This window comes from Echinops telfairi, unplaced genomic scaffold, assembly GCF_000313985.2.
Source record: "Echinops telfairi isolate 266 unplaced genomic scaffold, ASM31398v2 ScPeMD7_7436;HRSCAF=8474, whole genome shotgun sequence".
NCBI lineage: Eukaryota > Metazoa > Chordata > Mammalia > Afrosoricida > Tenrecidae > Echinops > Echinops telfairi.
In genome coordinates, this window is record NW_022111336.1 from 3,369,000 (window position 1) to 3,386,674 (window position 17,675).

Consider the following 17,675-nt stretch of genomic DNA (forward strand, 5'->3'; position numbering starts at 1 on the left):
AAGGAAGAAAGTATATATGTTTGCGATTGCTTATGTAAGAGGGCACATTGGAAGAGCCCAGGAAATTAATAATGACATGTACTTATAGAGCAGTGAGGATGGAAAGGAAGAGAGTGGGAGGGAGGCTCTTTCCTGCTAACCTTTCAGAACCACATGGATGGACTACCTACTACTCTTGAAGATGAAAACGAAATACTGCAATCCAGCCAACACTTTTGTAACATAACTGCGTGCTTTATTGAGATACACAGTAAAGCAGTAATATAATACAATAGTAAGGCATATATTTGGTGAAGTCTGATATGTTGTGAAAATGCAGTAAAACTGAAGTTTAAAAAAATAATTAGTAAATGTTACAGTGTTGGTGTTAAAACACAATATATTATGATACTCAAGTAAGAACCCGGTACTTGAAAACAATGACATACATGCCATGTGATGTTTATGCTTCAGTTACATTGATTATGATTTACAGTTTAATACTTGGTGGTTATAAAGAACATGAAATAATGACCAAATTATACTTAATATGCAACAATAAAGCTCTCAGTGTTTATTCAAATATTTTGACAGACTCACTCCAGAGCTAATGTCTAAAAGTTAAAACAAAACCAAAAAGATTAAAAAAAATTATGCACACTACTTAACTCTGAGTTTAGAATGAAACTTAAACTTCATAGTAGGATGTAAAGCAACCCCTATATGAACCACTCTGTTAGAGGAAAAAAGGGTAAAGAAAAAGTCAGCATCACGTAAAGGAAAAAACGTTACAACTACATTAACCAAACCATCATGTAATTTGTGACCTTAGAGCTTTGGGTTTTCTTTTGGAAATTGAAAAGGAAAACGAAATGGAGAAAAAAGTGTTCACACGTGGACAAGCGGTGGAGCAAGTGGTGTGAAATCAGGTGTGCACAATTATCAGGAACACCCCCAACCAAAGTGAGGTAGAAATAGCACGAGAAGCTGTGTTGGATGCTAATTATCATTAATAAAATAATGGATAAAACCCATTCTCCAAAAGTTAATTACACTTGATGTAAGAGGTAACAGATTTGCAAAATGGGAGGTCACGTGGTGAGATTCTTGTGAATGAATGACAAAATCAGAAGACTAATAAAACGACATGAGAGTAAAGCTTTTTTCTACCAGTTCTAAGCTCTTCCTCATAGATTCCCTGCCCACCTTCCTTTGAGAACAATGTGTTTGTTTCTATATTTAACCTGCTCAATCCACCAAAAAGGGTTTGCAGTAGTTTATGGAACCCTGAAATCAACTGCTTGCCTTCTCACAAAACTGGGTAGAATTACTTGCAAAGAAATGCCAAGGTGACAAACACAGTTCATGGACTTTGGGTTGATATCGAACAGTATCACTATGTGATAGGGTTACTGTCTTACACCTTACCCCAAGGGTTATTCTAAATAAAGTGTTGTGCATATAAAATCTCACTGCAGTCAGGAAAACCTTACAAGAACATAACACCCCCCTCCAAAAAAAACACCAAACCAAACCAAACCCCTAAACGCTGCCATTTGACCATGAGACGAGGGCAGCATTCTTTAGTGGTAATCATAAAAATCTCAATGTGCGGTTATGAGCATTCATCTAATCCTCTACCTCAAGAGCAGCCTGCTCCTTTGCAGGTATTGGCTGGACATCGATGGCTCACTGGTCCTACCATTTTCCTACTGCCCGGAGGTTCAACATGCCTTGTGATACTTGAACTGCCACAGAAAGCATCATGACATTAAAATGGAGGCATTCTTAGGAGCAGGAAGCTGAACACAGCAATCACTGGATTATGCTGCTATAAGAAGTGCTATCTATCCATTCACATGTTCCTGTTTCTCAAAAAGTCAACCCACTAGTTGTCAGCGGAAAGGTTACAATGAGAACCATCTGGGGCTCTAGACAATGTCTTGAGTGCGGTCATTTCCTCTGGCTTCAGGCTCCAGGGAAAATGTATTGTAGACCAAGAAGGTCAACCTGCACGACGAGAGGCAATTTCTGTCCATGAGAAAGTGGCAGGAATAGTTGAACAGGAAATTTAAAAGCTTTGTAAATATTTATATCTCGTTATCTATACACCTATAGTATTTATATACTTATAGACATATAGCCACGGAAAATGAAAACCCACATCCAGCTCCACTCCATCAACAACCCTAAAAAGACTTAAGGTGAAATTGTCATTCGGTGGCATGAGAGAAAGTTCTATATTTAACAATGCAAAAAAAAAAGGGGAAAAAAAACCCCATGAATTTCAGATGGGTATCACACTAAAAGATGCAAAACAATGCAATGCCTCAAAGTTTGTGTGTGTGTGTGTGTTCATTTTTAGGGGTTTTTATAAACAACTTTTTTTTATAAAGCACACTTTAGTTTACAATCTTTCTTTGTAACTGTTATAAATTTTTAAACAACCCAAAATGCGTTCCATATAAAGAAATGGCAAGTTATTTAGCTATCAAGATTTTACATGTAGTTTTCTTATAACTTTTTTGTACAATTGCATAGACGTGTAAAACCTGCCATTGTTAACAAAACAATAACAGACTTAGAAACTACTGAAATCTACAGTATAGTACCACTACCCTTCACAAAAATATAGATTTTTTTTCTTGTAAACTCTTACTGTCTAATCCTCTTTTTTGTTGTATGAATATTATAAAAACCATGCGGGAATCAGGAGTTGTAAAACGTTTATTCCGCTCCTTCTTCATCTGTCATGACTGAAACTAAGGTCTCCATCGCTCTGCTCAAATCATCTGCCAGGTGGAACAGGCTGCCTACATTGTGTCCTAGAAGACAAAGAGAAAGACAGAGTTTACAAAGGATGCCGCTACGGTCTTCCTGATCCTGGGCCACTGGGGAAGTCATTCTCTTTTCTAGGTGAAGACAACACAGAAGCTGCATCAAGGGTGTACACGACAGGGTGGAGTTCCACTCGTTTCCAGAAGCAAAGCCTTGTTAATGAAGCCAGTACGCATTGTTAGTATCAGCTTAACATTGGACCACCCTACCGGAGATGCTTGAATGGAAAAATGTCAAACGTTACATTCTTCTTCCCCACGTACATATCATATAGCAAAAGAATTCCACGGATAAGCACAAGATTACTGTCATTACAGGAATACTTCATGATGCGGTGCATTTTTTTCTAGCGTGCTGTGGGTGGTTAGTTATCATCTACCTGCCGTACAGTTTTTCACTATCACATCAATACCACCATAACTACCACCACTACCACCGCCGCTGATACCAACTCCTCCTCCCTGGCACCTCCACCTCCCCTAGCACCAACATCCCTAGCATTCTCCTCCGTCCCACATCAGCTGCAGCTCAGGAGCTCTTTGTTTCAAGCTGCTGGCTCACTTCTGAGGCTGTGCTGGAGGTGACTGTTTGCTCTCTGCTTTCACTTGTGTTATAAAATCAACTCCTGAAGTGACCTTTTTGTACCTGATTAACATTTGGATTCGAAAGCTTCGGAATAAAAATTATTTTGGGGGTCCGAATGACTCCAGAGTCTAATTATAAGATGACCCTCATGTACCCTATGGCTCTGGGTAATCTGCGCATCTATCTTGGACTTCCTAAATGAGGGTTAACTACCCTGCTAATCTTTTCATAATAATGGGGTATGCCTTAGCATTAACCCCCCAGCACGAGAGCAGAAGAGGAGCACAAAGTCCCCAGGGTACTTGGGAGCACAATTGAGATCTAGGGTAACGGAATGGGAGTCGTCCTGCTTTTATGGCTTGCCTTTACGTGTGTCCCATATTTTAACTTCTTGGACATTAGTAAACCACTCCATGATAAAAGTATGGCCTTTGCTACTAAAAATGCTTTACTGGGCTGTTACTACCTTGCCATTTATCAGCTTTACAGATTTCCATAATACTTGTTAAATCTCAATAAAAATTAAATATAGTCTAGGACAGGTATTTTATTCTAATATTGGTTTCAAAAGACATGTTTTTTTTCCTCAATCATAAAAAAAATCTCAAGAGGAATCATGGGCAAGCACTTAAGTGGTGATGGCAGCGGATCAAGTTGAGACCTACTCAGAGTTTAATGCCATTCAGCCATTTATATGAAGCTGACCAAGTGTGTAAATCTCCCTGAGCTTGATTAATGCAAGGTGTTTCAGTGAGAACTAAGTATGTCGGCTTGGGTTCTTTTTTTTTCTTTTCACTTTTTAAAAAATCACTTTGGATTTGAGCTGCAACAATGAAAACTTTTTTAGCCAAGCATAAGTAGGGTTCATAAAGCAGGTCAATGGCTTGGAGGCCTTGAGTGAAGTACTGAAATCATCTTTGGCTTTTCTGAAACCATGAAAATCAGTGGTAGATACACTGGGCCCTGTGCAGCTCCTTACGACTTACAGCAGACTTACAGCAAACATATCTAATTATGGCCCCCAGGCCCCAGGTTGGGGGCGCTTCCCCTGTATCTATTTCTGATAGCCTAGTTCCCTTGGGGAATCTGCATAACCATTCATGCATCATTGAAAGTGGATGGTCTAACTGCAGTATTTTAATTACTTATACTTTGAACGCCCATTAACAAAACTAGCAAAACAAAATCCATGATCCTTAAAATCTGATACTTGAGTATAATTCAACTGATTTTTTCATCAGCCATATCTGATTATGGTATAGGCTACCTGGTAACTAGACAATGCATGATAAGACAAAAAGAAACAAATAGGAGGGGGAGGGATTCATTTTTTCTTCTGGGCTTATTAATATGAATTTTAGGGAAAAAGTCTTTTAAGACTCTGTGCTTAGATAATGTGAACCACTGTTGAAAGGATAATAAGGACAAGTAAATGCTTGGCTAGATTATGGGGCCAAGTGATGTATCTATTCCCAGAAATGATGCTTACTACTTGAATGGAAACTTTCTGACTCTCTCAAGAGGGAAACATTCTCGGGGTGCCAGCTATTTAAACATTTATCAAGTAGTATTCTTAATATTTCACACACACCCATGAAACGTTCAATAGTCTTCAGCCTGGTGAGAATTAAATGTTAACAACAGATCACCATTTGGGCTATGTTACCAGATCTATCTGACTACTCCACTTACAAATGCATACTTTACCAGATGACATGTTAGTGCCGTGCTCCAGAGAAGTTCTCATTGGATCCAGAAACAAAACTTCCCTCTGACAAAATCTTACCCCAATGTATCGTGACCTCGAGCCACTGGGAGGAGTAAAGCTATACTGTTAATATGGACACAGAAAACAGACTGGTGCTGTGGTTCTATTTCCCACGTGTGTCGGGCAATGTATTAGTGAAGCTATTCATTTTACTGACACACTGTTTTAAAGTCAAACTTCAAATCTCATAGTATGAATGCAAGAGGCACTGTAAAGAGGCCAGCATTCAGGCTTCTGCAATCCATTGCAGGCACAAGTTGACATAAAACTATGTCTATAGAAAGTATTAATTTAATCCATTCTGAAGCAAGGATTGCCGAACACAAAGGCACCATGTGTTGAACATTAGGGCAGTCGTATGTTTTTCCAAGTTTGTGCTAACTGCAACACATTTAGTCTCACACGCCACTGCTGCCTGAGGGAGTCATTTTCCACAGTGATTGGAATTGAGACTCTCTGGCAAAGATCCAAGACCTCAATAGCAATCTGGCACTCTCATTTAAGAAAAAGGAAAAAAAAAAAACAATTCTCAAATAAATGGGTAACATTCAATTGGCCAAAGCAAAGCCAAGATACTGCAGTGAAATGTGCTTCCATTTCCCCCCTCTCTATAATTGAATCTTTCAATAAGAAAAACCCTTGTCTGCTGTGCACTTAGGGTGTTGTCATAGCATTAAAAATCCTTATTCTTTGGGTTCTCGGAGTTCCTAGCAACTTCTCTGGCTCTAAGACACCCAAGAGAGTGAGACCTCCAAATGCCTGTAGGCACTTAAGTTTTCAAAAATTCATTCATGAGAGAAATCCGTGTAGAGAGTGGTCAAAATCACTGGCCTTCTTTTTGAGGACAAGACATAACATTTTCAGGGACACTTGTCATAAGAATGAAACAAAGAAGGCGCACATAGAAATATATGGAACAGGCAAACCACCAGGAGCATTCAATGCTTCGCAACGTTTTCCACCTAGTCCTAGTCTACCACACCGCCTGGGCTCTCAGCCCCAAGCCTTGGGAGAGAGCACTGGTGTCGATGCACTGCAAGGTCCATCATGACTAGGATGGTATGATGCTGGCAGAATGGCTAGTTTTTGAAATGAATCACTGGCTACCCTTGTCCATCCTTATAAGGAACCAACATCTTCTCTTAAGACTCTCCACACATCCAACCTGTCTCCCAGACCAGTGCATACTCTTGCCATCCCATAAGAGAGCGTTTCTTCTCTGCTCCTTCATACTACGCTCTTGGAAAGGGCCGTTTTGTTTTTCTTGGGCAGTCCCATTTTGCCATCCATTGATCGTTTCATGTCCAGACAAGATTCCTGGTAAAACAGGAGTACAAAAGCATCTTGCACTGTAAAACCCCAAACCTCATTCAGTAAGGATGCTGCATCCTCCACACCTGTTTACTGCAGGCTGAGGTTGTTAGGTGTCTTTGAGCTGATTTCCCACTTCCAATGATCCACGGGACAAGGAAGAACTGCTTCAGAGGGGTTTCTAGGCAGTCACTCCTTAACTGTGGAGCCATCATCGGGGCTCCTTCTGTATCCCACAAATAGGTGGGTTTTTTTCCAAAACTCTCAGGACTTCAATATCTAATTTTCATGCTGAACTAGTTATTGTTCTAACTGGCTCCAAATGCCCATTTTTAAAAAAGAGTATCTTCCAAAACATAGGAAAATGATCTATGCCTTTCACAAGCCATTCCTCAAAGTGGCAGTGCTGTTGACGAGTTAAGAATATGGCTACAGCCAGACTGATTGTATCTAAATTCTGGTTTGGTCACATTGCTTACTCTCTCATTGACTCAGTTTCCATCTCGGTAAAACAGGAATAATCTGAGTACCTACCTCAGAGCTTTGTCATGAAGAGAATGCAGTGAAAAAGATGGCAAGTGCTTAGAACAGTGCCTGGCACACAGCAAGTGCTCAAAACACAGAAGCTAAAATGGGAAAGTATGTGGAAACCAGGAAAAAAGAAAACAAAACACAAAATGAAACGAAGCGAAGTCCTCCCAGAAGAGTAAAAACCCAAGGGCACTGGCAGAAAATGCTAGGGTCCTAGAAGTGGAAGGAAGAGGAAGGAAGTTTTGGGCTCATCAATTCTGTTCAAGGCTAAACTTATTTTGAAGATCTGGTCTATGTTGCAAATGGCAACAGGCGATGAGCTGCAGGATTCCAACCTAGGGACTACAATGAATTGCCATTTAAAAGAGACCCCAGCTTCCCCAACCCTTGTCCTGTGATCCTGGTGATGAACATTTGAGGAATGTTCTTCATGAGCTGCAAGTGGAGAGGTGGCTACCAGTCTTACATGACAACACAAAGTGTAATACACACATGCGCGTGCACACACACACACACGGTTCGTATACAAACGCCAAACATAGAAAGCAGAATGAGACAGACAGAAGCCATGGCTGTGAGCCTGAATCTCACTAACCTCTCTCATTGGCTTTCCAGGGGTATTTCTTCCTTCAATAATAGAGAGAGGGAGAGGCAGAGATATCAGAAAGGAAAACAAAACAAAACAAAAACCATGCATAAATATACAGTTTCATACCAAATTTGCTGTTTTTACCAAACAAATGTTGAGATGACATTTCATTTATTCCCTTCTGGAAAACAAAAGAAGGTGGCGGTGGGGGAACAACCCCCCAAAGACACATCTAGTCAGTCACTTTACATAACACTTAAAATCAGTGTAAACAGATAACATGATCCAGGAAGGAGACATCACTTATAGATTCCATAGAGTTCACACGTTAAACTGAATGAAAACTGGAACAAAAATATAAATCAGATAAATTGAGCATTGTTTTCCAGGGTGATTGTAGACTGTCCAATTTAATATCCTCAAATCTCAGAATCCTTTCACTCTGGACTTGACAATCAGCACATTGAAGCATAAATAGCAGTGGACGTTGTGTGCCAAGTGTGCACCTCAAATGCCAGGCAGGACCCCACAGAGACTGGATTCTACCCTGTGGGAGAATGTGCCTGCCTGGTAGAGGCTGAGCAGGCCTATGATACTATTTGGAGGACTTTTTGAGAAAACAAATGGGAAAAACAGGGTAGGGAGAAGACATTAGCCCAGTCAATGGGCAAGCCATAGGGTCAAATCCAAGAATAAGCTTTCCACCTCTTCCTCATAATTCAGTAGACATCAAAAGGCTTGAAAGTCAATGGTTAAAGACTCAGTAACTTGTTGGATTTATCGAATCCTTCATAATCTAAATATAATTATTTATTTTTGAGTAGCAGATTTTGAAGAGAAAGTGTTATATGATCACGTTCATAATTGGGCAGAAAATTTGTAACCTCTGACCATACCTAGCATATCCTTTTATCTCCAAGTCTTCAAACTGAAAAAATACTAGTTTTCCAAACTTTCTGGAACAGTTCCTAAAAAAATCTTATACAGTATTCCAGTACTTAGAGCAGTTAAAAGCAGAATTGTATGAGATCCTGTCTAGTACCTCCTATCTCCACTGACTCAACATATTCAGTGGCTCCGATATCATTCACGTTCTATGGAATAATTTGAGAATGACTAGTTTTTAGTGAAAAAGTATGCGGACAGTATTCCCAAAGATACCTTGCAAGACGCAACCCTATGGCTAAAAACTCTTAGTACACATTTTACGGTTTCTCAGCATGATCTTCCTTCTTTGCTTTCTTTCCTAAGTGAGTCAGAGATGGCTCAGGAGTACAAAAGCTGCAAGCTGGCCCATTTAAGGACCAAGTGTGAATGACACTTCTCAAACCAAGCAAAAGAGAATAGTGGGTGCTAGGCCCATGCCAGATGATGACAGGTGAGTTTCATTTCATCTTTGATAACTCAAAGAAATTCCAACATGAATTAATGAATTAATCACTCTTTGAATTTTTGACTCCTCAAGCAAGGGCTTATTTTATTTTTACATCTCTATCATCAACCGTTATATTGACCGTTAATATTATTCATTCTCTTCATCCCCAGAATGTCAGTTTTTTGAGAACTGGGCCCACATGCCCGTCCATGATCTCTTTGAATCTACCTGTACTCTATGAGTATTTCATAAATGTTGACTAAATTGAATTGATAAGGTCATGGGCAAGAGTCCTTCTGTGTGAAAAGCAACTTGGGTTGGCCAGTTGCCCTTTAGCTTGGTTGCGATGGGCTGCTGCCATTCTGGCTTGTTCACTCTATTCTATTTGTAAAACTTCTGGACTTGAGGAAAGACAATCTTGCTAAAAAGCAAGAAGATTTTATTTTAGAATATAATTATAGTTCCTAGGATGATACAATTTACATATTTATATCAATTCTACACCAAGCCATCCCTAGAGCCCACACTTCACTGGTCACTGCTGAATACACAGCAAATGATGTGTGCTTGGTTTCTGGGCCTTCTTTGGAAACCTCACTGTATGGAAAAGGGTCCTCTCAGGGCCACAGTAAATGGTAGCCTCTTCCAAAGTCCTCCAGCATTAAGAGGATCCCAATGTGCTCATTAACAGAGCATAAAAGGAAGATCCTTTCCTTCTGCTAATAAAAGAAAAGGTTGACGGCAAATACTGGTTTCCGTGGTTCTGGGAATTGTTCTATGGAATCAAAACAGAGGCTAATTGGTTGCAAATATTTTCGTTTGCTTTTAAGGTCTTGGCCAAAAATAAATAAATAAAAGATAAGTGGTTAGATAAAAGTTGTATTTCATAAACATATTCGTTGGAAAGGAGTTTCCTTAGCCCTCCACCTAGGGTGTCCATCTGGCAATGTGGTATGTTTTCAGGAAATGAGTCAAGAGAAAAGGGAAGTGTGCTGGAGGAGTGTGGAGGCTAAATAAAGCATTTGATCAAGTCTGGAGAAGTCTGGTTTCTTCATGGAGTATGAACTTGAAATTGTTCTTGTTCATTCTTTGTTTCAAAGTTGTGTTTTACTTGGCTGCTCTTAGTTTCTGTTATCTTAGCGGGCTATCAGAGGCAAGGAAGAAATAATTCCTTTTCAGGCTGTCTGTTAGATCACAGGGGGATTGAAGGGGATTGAAGTAACTATACTTTAAATATGATAGCATGCCAGATCTTTGGTGAACATGGATACGATACATGTTGAACTCAATTCTGAAGCACAGTTTGGTGGAGCTCAAAGTTCACCAGTGTTAAAGCTTGTGGCTGTACACATGTAATGGGCTAGAATGGACAGCAAAATATTAGTACAAAGCTGGAAATAGGTATACTTTTTCCTTAAAAGGTCAAAAAGGCAAACATGATTCTGATTCGTAGTGACAGAGCAACAACAGCCCTTTTGGGTTTCCAAGGTTGTAAATCTTTACAGGAGCAGAAAGCCTCCTCTTTCTCCCAAGGAGAGGCTGGCAGGTGATCTCAAAATGCTGACTTTTTGGTTAGCCACCCAACAGGTAATAAGTGTATTCCAGGTTTTACAGCCATGTGGTCTCTGTAGCAACTAAGCACCTTTGCTGTAATGACTGCTCGTGTAGTACAAAAGCGCTCATAGACCATATGTAAATGAATGTGTGTGGTTGTGTTTCAACACAACTTTGTTTATAAAAATAGACCAAATCTAGCTCTTGGTACAAAGGCATAAATGCTTAAATCTTTTGTGGAAACAGGTGGAAGAGAGAGAGAATGGCACTCCAAAGTTGGCAAATGATGCTCCCCTCTGACGGACTTTGTTCCTTATGCTGCTGCTCTCCCATGAAAGACCCAAAGAGCAAGAATTGAATTTTACAAGACAGCGTGTTTTACAAAACTGTTGGGGGGTGGGGGTGGTAGTTAGGTATATTTTATAGAATGTGTGTGGACTTTTGTGGTGATGGGAATGATATGAGAGAGAATGGCTGTTCAGGACAAAAATAATATGGCAGAGGTTAACAGATAAGAGCTTATATAGGCAGCAGAAACACCCATATTTGCATTGCTAACTGCTTTCTGGATTGTCTCACTGTAATAACAGCTTATCTTAGAATCTATCATTCATTAATCCATATAAAGTGGCACCTCATTGTAAGAGAGCCCAATAGCATTCCACTGACCATGGAAGCATTGTTTTGTTAATACACACATGTGTAAAATACCTTTTTTAGACTGCCAAATGAGTAGCAAACGGAGAACAAATTCCTCAGAGGGCTTTATTTTTAAATGATTTTTTAATTGTTTGTTCCATCCATGTAGTGTTTCAATAGACTAATGGTGAAGATTTAGAAAGAGGACAGCTTATTATAACTTTTGATTACTGTGGAATTCAACTTGTATATATACTTACAGAGGGGAGATTATAGATAGATATCATACAGATTAGACAAAAATTGCGTACTGTTATGTGTAATATACACAGGCACACTGAAATCCCCCTAGCAGTTGTGAACAATATCTACAAGATTAATCATGAAAGATATAATCACAAAGCATTCACACCTTGAACATACTAAAGCTCATACTGGCTATTATGCAAGATCATGTTGGCCATGGTTTCTTACTAACCAGAGAAGCATTCAACTACTTTATTAATTTGGATAACAATTTAGTAAGGCCATTTAGATAAGAGCAGAAGTCTAATTTCACTTCTGAATGGCTATGAATGAATAAGCACAACTTCTCTGGGCATCCAAGTACTATTTGTGAAAATGAAAGCTATCGTTATTAAGTTACGGTCTAGCTCTGTGCCAAAATTGTAGTAAAGGGTAACAAAAAAGTTATACATTTAAAGTGGACAAAAATTGCCTGGCTAAATATTTTATATTTATTTTAAAATTACTACCATTAAAAAACAGTATTTTCCTGTGTGGGTGATTATCTGGCAGGGTTAAGTAAACCAGGAGGTGGTATTTAATAGCATATTTCCACTAAATGTTAGACCTCTGGCCCTGACATCTGTTTTGAGTTACTCAAACAGCTGTCTAAAACAGCTGTAGCAATCGTGAACTTTAATTTATTTGGTAGCACAACAATGGGAACATGGGTGGCAGTCAGAGATTAAAAGTTAAAAGTCCTCAAAGATATTAGGGAAATTTTGGCAGAAACTTTCAGGGAATCCCCCCCCCCCCCAAGAAGTTTTCATTTTTATTTCGTTTTTTAGAAAGATTTTCAGTTCGCCAAAACAACTGAGATTGGTTAGATCAATCTTTTCAAACTGCTGGAAAAGAAACCCAATTTATTGGGCTGCAACCAGCATTTTATTTTAAAATAAATTGAATAGTGAAATAGCACATATTTGATGTAGTATGAAAATTGTTATATTACAAAATGAATCTATGATATTTTTATGTACATGTAACTAACGCATACATATGGTATACCTACCACATGGCATATACACAACTTATATATCCTTATCAGAGTTTGAAATGAAAAATGTTTTTGTTATTACAGAGAATGGATAAAAAAAGTTGAAAGTCAGTGCTGGATGTCAAATTTATAAAGGAGTTAGAAGTTAAACAAGAAGACTTTTGAAGGCCCTTCCACTTGGGAGACTCCATTTCCTGAGATGTTAACATCTCAAGGTCTTTTATTTGGTATTATCTTAACTGATAAGATGTCCCCACCAAACTCTACCCCTCTTTGGCAAATAAATGAGGATGCTAAAAAGTGTTGTTATAGAAAAGCTAGCTTTTTAGTGTGCCCTGATATTTAATCCATTATGGATCAAATTGTGTCCCCTCAAAATGTGTCAACTTGGCTATTCTATCATTCCCAGTATTGCGTGGTTGGCCAACATTTTGTGATATGATGTAATTATCTTCCATTTGTTATAAATCCTGACCTCAATGTGTTTATGAGGTGGGATTAGATTATGTTAATGAGGATAAGGTTACATTTGTTAGGATAATTAGGAAAGATTGGGGTGTGGTGCCACACCTTTACTCAGGCCACAGGAGCTTGAAACCACTAGCTGATTCATGGGAGGTAGACAGCGCTTTCTGCTCCTGTAAAGGGTAGTCTCTGAAATGCATGGGGTAGTTCTACCCTGTGCTATTGGGTCCCTTGATGACAGTGAGCTTGGTTTAGAGTTTGTGTGGGCTATATTACCTTTTATTGTCTATGAGATATAAGAGAGAAAAATGAACAAAGAGAGAGAAAGAGACCTCAGTCCCCACACTAAAAAAGTGTGCCCAATAAAGGAGAGCTGAGACCAGAGTGTCTTTTGGACCAGAGGTCCCTGCACTTAGTCTCCTAGACCCAGGGGAAGACTGCTGCCAAGACTCCTGGTGATCTTGTAAGGAACACCAGTTCCACAGATATTGAAAGGAGACAAGGTCCTCCCCACAACTGACACACAGAGAAGCTCTTCCCCATAGAGCTGAAGAGAGAAGACATTTCCATTTGTCTAAGCCATTCATTCACTTAGGGCATTTCCGTTAGATAGCGAAGGCAGCCTCTATTTAGGAGGATGAGATTGTTTCTTAATGCATTTTAATTCTGGGGGGAAAGACCTAGCATAAAGCCTAATTTAGGAGGAGTAGCAAAACAATAAAGAAAGGGAAAAAACTGTCAAGTGGTAGCATCACAGAAAAACATGCCAGGTTTTCCAGCACTTTAGTTATTTTCTTACTATACATTTTATATTTGTTTGATTTTTTAGGAGTATGAATTAATTCTCTTACGCCACTGGGGAACTATTGAGTGAGTAGGAACTTCGTTAGTTAATGGAACTGGTATCACACAAGGCCTCCTTATCCCATTTTTGAAAACACAAATCAGCACTTAGGGGACAATAAGCTTCCATAAGCGCTAATTTAGTACACACTCTGCAGGCAGCCTTCATGAATAGTTTCTCAAGATTCCTCAGAAGCAAATCAACATCATACAAGTACAAGTAAGTAAATACCAGTGGCAAACACCACTTAAAATAGGAGATAGGTTACTAGTTTTGCCTTGTGGCGTCTTCCAAACTAATGTGGTGCTTAGCTCCAAGGGCTTTAACACGGGATGCAGGGCGAGGGTATAGGGTATAGGGGATTTCACCATTATGCTAACTAGCATGTAGCAGAGACCCAGGTATAAAATGGCCTATTAAAGAGGCAATGCTGTTTATGGGGAAAGCAGAGAGCAAGGCACCCCACTGCAGCCTCTTTCCTGATATACTCTTGTTAGTTAGATGTGGGAAAAGTGACAAGGACATCAACCAAGTAGCCACGAACTCCCTGCAGTGTAGAGATCCAGGCCACCAGGCTCTGGGAAAACACACATGTCCCTGATCTTCACGGGGGAGCTTGGGAATGATGAAATGTGTATTACCCACGAAGCTAAACTTCCTGCCTCTCGCTCTCCTTCCAGTAGCAATATAACCTTGAAGGAGACACTTCTGCCAGAATCTAACCCCTGACTTGTTAGCGAACAGGCAAGTTCTCGGGATTCACACATTCCATAGCCATAGCCATCACCAAACCAAATCAAACTCACTGCCATCCAGTCAAGAGCACAGTGAGCTACAAGTTGGGTTGCTAACCACAAAGGTCAGTAGTTTGAAACTACCAGCAGGTCAACTGGTGAAAGATTAAGCTTTCTAATCCCATCAAGCTTTAGTCTCAGAAGCCCTAAGGGGGCAGTTCTCCTCTATCCTATAGGGTTGCTGTGAGACTCTCCATGACAGACATGTTATTAGTGTACCGTGATTCGAACTTCTTTGGCACCCTGCAACTCGAAATGCCCTGAAGGCGAGGAACTTGTCTTTTCTTCTATGCATCCTCAGCACATCCACCAGCACACAGTAGGTTCTAGTCCAAACTGCCAGGGTGAAGTCATGAGGATAAAGCTGATCCTATTTATTCATGACCAGGCCAGGCAATGACTTTTTATGAATAATGGCGTCTAGGGAGAAGAGATGCCTAAGACAGTCAGGACTGGAATGGGGCTCGAGGTGGGTGGTGTTAGGGTGGGTGGAAGACAGATAAGATTTTTATCTGTGAAAACCAACACATCAGAGGCAGTGAAAAGATGGCTGGTGCAGACATTTAAAATTAGCTTCCCCTGTTGGTTCCTTAGCAACGCTCTACCAGAACATTATTGCTTTTAATGTGCACTGCTCAACGTTCACTCCTACATCAAATAGGTAAGGAATGGCGTTGTTCACAGACACTGAATGAAAAGAGAGGGCAAACACCCAACTCAAAACCCCATTTTCATTGCCCTTGTGGAGAGGAACCAATAGCCCAGATGTTCTGCGGGCCTGCTCTCCCAGGCTGACCAATAGAGGGTGCTCCCCCTTGGAGGCTTTTCCACTTTTTGACCACAGAGGGTAGGCTGCCATTCTTTTTATTTGTTGAAAGGAGGTAGATCAGTGACTTAGTTTTATGTCTGGGTCATAAAGCCCAAGAAATAGCCCTGTGAGCTAACAGTACCTCTCCTCCCCGCCCCCTTCCCACACAAAACCAAGATACCACCTCCTTGGGTAAGGCAAGGCATGTGACAAGGACACTAACTGGTAGGGAAATTCTATGAGATAAAATGTGGCCTGTTAAGGAAGGGCAAAACACACAAGGTCAAAGGGATGGGCAGACAGAAGAAGAATATTAACTCCTTTCTTCGCTATATCTGTGTTCCACGTATGGAAGGGAAAGGGGACAAGAAAAAGACACAATAAGAATTAATCCTATAAAAATTACACTAAATCTCCGTTGAAATCTGTTAAAGTATAAATGTTAAATATAAAGGGCATCAGCGTAAGTCAGAATCCTGCTCCGTAGGCCTGCTCTAGACCTTGCCTAAGTGGCTGTGCAGGCCCAGTCAAGGCAGCACCACGGCATCAATCTCGTCTGTTAACAACCCGTAACAATCACTCTTGGGTGGAAGGCATTTCCTAATGAACACTTTAACAAGGTAGCTCTCTCATTTCTAGAAACATCTTGATTATATCGGTACTAGAACTCCAAATATTCCAACCTAGAAATTCATGTTTAAAAACATCTGCTGACAAATTATTCCCAATTGGCCTTCTGTTAGCACGTGTCTAAACATGGAAAGGAAATACATCACGTGGGCATGGAAGTGAACGTTCGCCATAATTCCAATCATTCTCTGCTGCTTCTAGGTACTGGGGCTTACCTCTGGAGCTGGGGAAGGAGTTGTTGAGTTGCTCCATCACTTCCTCTAGCCCTGTGCTTGTATCCTGAGGAGGACTGAGAAGGTCTTCCTCACCTTAAGAACAAAACAAAGAATGGCTAATTACAATGAAGGAATATTAGGGATTGGATTGTGCCCCTCCCCCCAAAAATAGGTGTTGTAAATTCTCACCTCTATGTCAGGGGTTATAATCCCCGTTGGGAATGCGGGTGGGGGTGGGTGTCACTGTTATAATTAATGAGGCATGGCTAGTGTAGGGCATGTCTGAAGTTAGTCTCTTTTGAGACATAAAAGAGATTATCAGTGAAAGAAGCTCATGTGGAGGGAGCTTGATGCCAAGTCACATGGAACCAAGGACCTTCCCCAAGAGCCAGCAGAAAGTCTTCCCCCAGAGCTGGTGCCCTGATTTCGAACTTCTAGTCTCCTAACTTGTGACAGAATAAATGTGCGTGTGTTGGACTCACTCGTGGGATTTACTTCTGTTATAGCAGCACGAGATAACAAAGACAAGGAAAAAGTAGAGAAACAAGTCCATGATCACATTTTTACTACAATTAGAAATTCATTTTCACTTGCTCATAAATAACCTAAATAACAAATAAATAAAACCCCTCAAGCTGAGTAATTAATTAGAGAACATCAATTCCTTAAAGGGAAGAAGAATTCTATGTAGTAATTTATCTATGTCATTATCCTTGGAGAATAAAACTATATATTTACTTAGAAGTTACAAGATGAAATTGGCAAATCCCCATTAATATGAAACTTTTTTCTTTGTAATAAAAATGCATTATTCCAGGGAGTGCCTCAGAAAATGAAAATAGACCGTCTGGTGAGGGAAAGGAACCGACCTACCATACCCAGAAGGACGAGGAAGCAAATGAAGTGGGGGGGAAGGGAGTGGAGCACACCATGGCCCACCAAGCTCAGAGGACAATAGCCCCACTCAGAGCAGCCAAAGCACACAGAGGACCATATGGCCGGCCCCACTGTGAGATGCGACATCCTGCACTGAAGCACAGCCCTACATGGGACAGCACTGGAGACACAGTGTGGGATGTGTGACTGAGCTGACCCCACCACACCGAGGCAAAACACTAAAGGCATGCAATAGAACGGCAGGGGGAGCAGAGCAAGGAAGTTCAGAGGGAGTATCAAAAATAGACTTTGGGGCCAGGGCGTGGCACTCCATCAGACTCATCTGGAAAACACTCCTAAAGGTCAACAAACAGACCTTGAACTATTGACAGGCTTTTCTTTCTTTCTTTCTTTCCCCTTTTTTTCTTCTTTTAGATTTTGTATGTCATTGGCTTATTTATTTGTGAGTTTGTTGTTGTTGCTGCCGTCGTCGCCTTGTTTTTATGTGTCACTTTGTTTGGTGCTGTCGAGGCCATCTGCAATTTTATATGCATATTATCTCTGCAGATCTATCTAGATAAGATAGGCTGGA

The 17,675-nt window shown here is 40.3% G+C and overlaps 1 protein-coding gene across 4 annotated transcripts in view; it reads right to left on the minus strand.

Moving 5' to 3' along the window:
• Positions 1–218: 218 nt before the first annotated feature.
• The window catches only part of DMD (dystrophin), a 2,430,848-nt gene continuing 2,413,391 nt past the window's right edge, over positions 219–17,675 (minus strand). For 3 of the 4 annotated variants that reach the window (XM_045298663.1, XM_045298661.1, XM_045298660.1), the window contains 2 exons: positions 16,208–16,300; positions 219–2,804 (listed from right to left, as the gene is read on the minus strand). In XM_045298663.1, the coding sequence (XP_045154598.1) occupies positions 2,707–2,804; positions 16,208–16,300 (191 nt within the window). In that variant the 3' untranslated portion in view covers positions 219–2,706. Of the gene's footprint in view, positions 2,805–7,607; positions 7,640–16,207; positions 16,301–17,675 lie in introns of all 4 variants that reach the window. The other variant, XM_045298662.1, reaches the window with a different exon arrangement.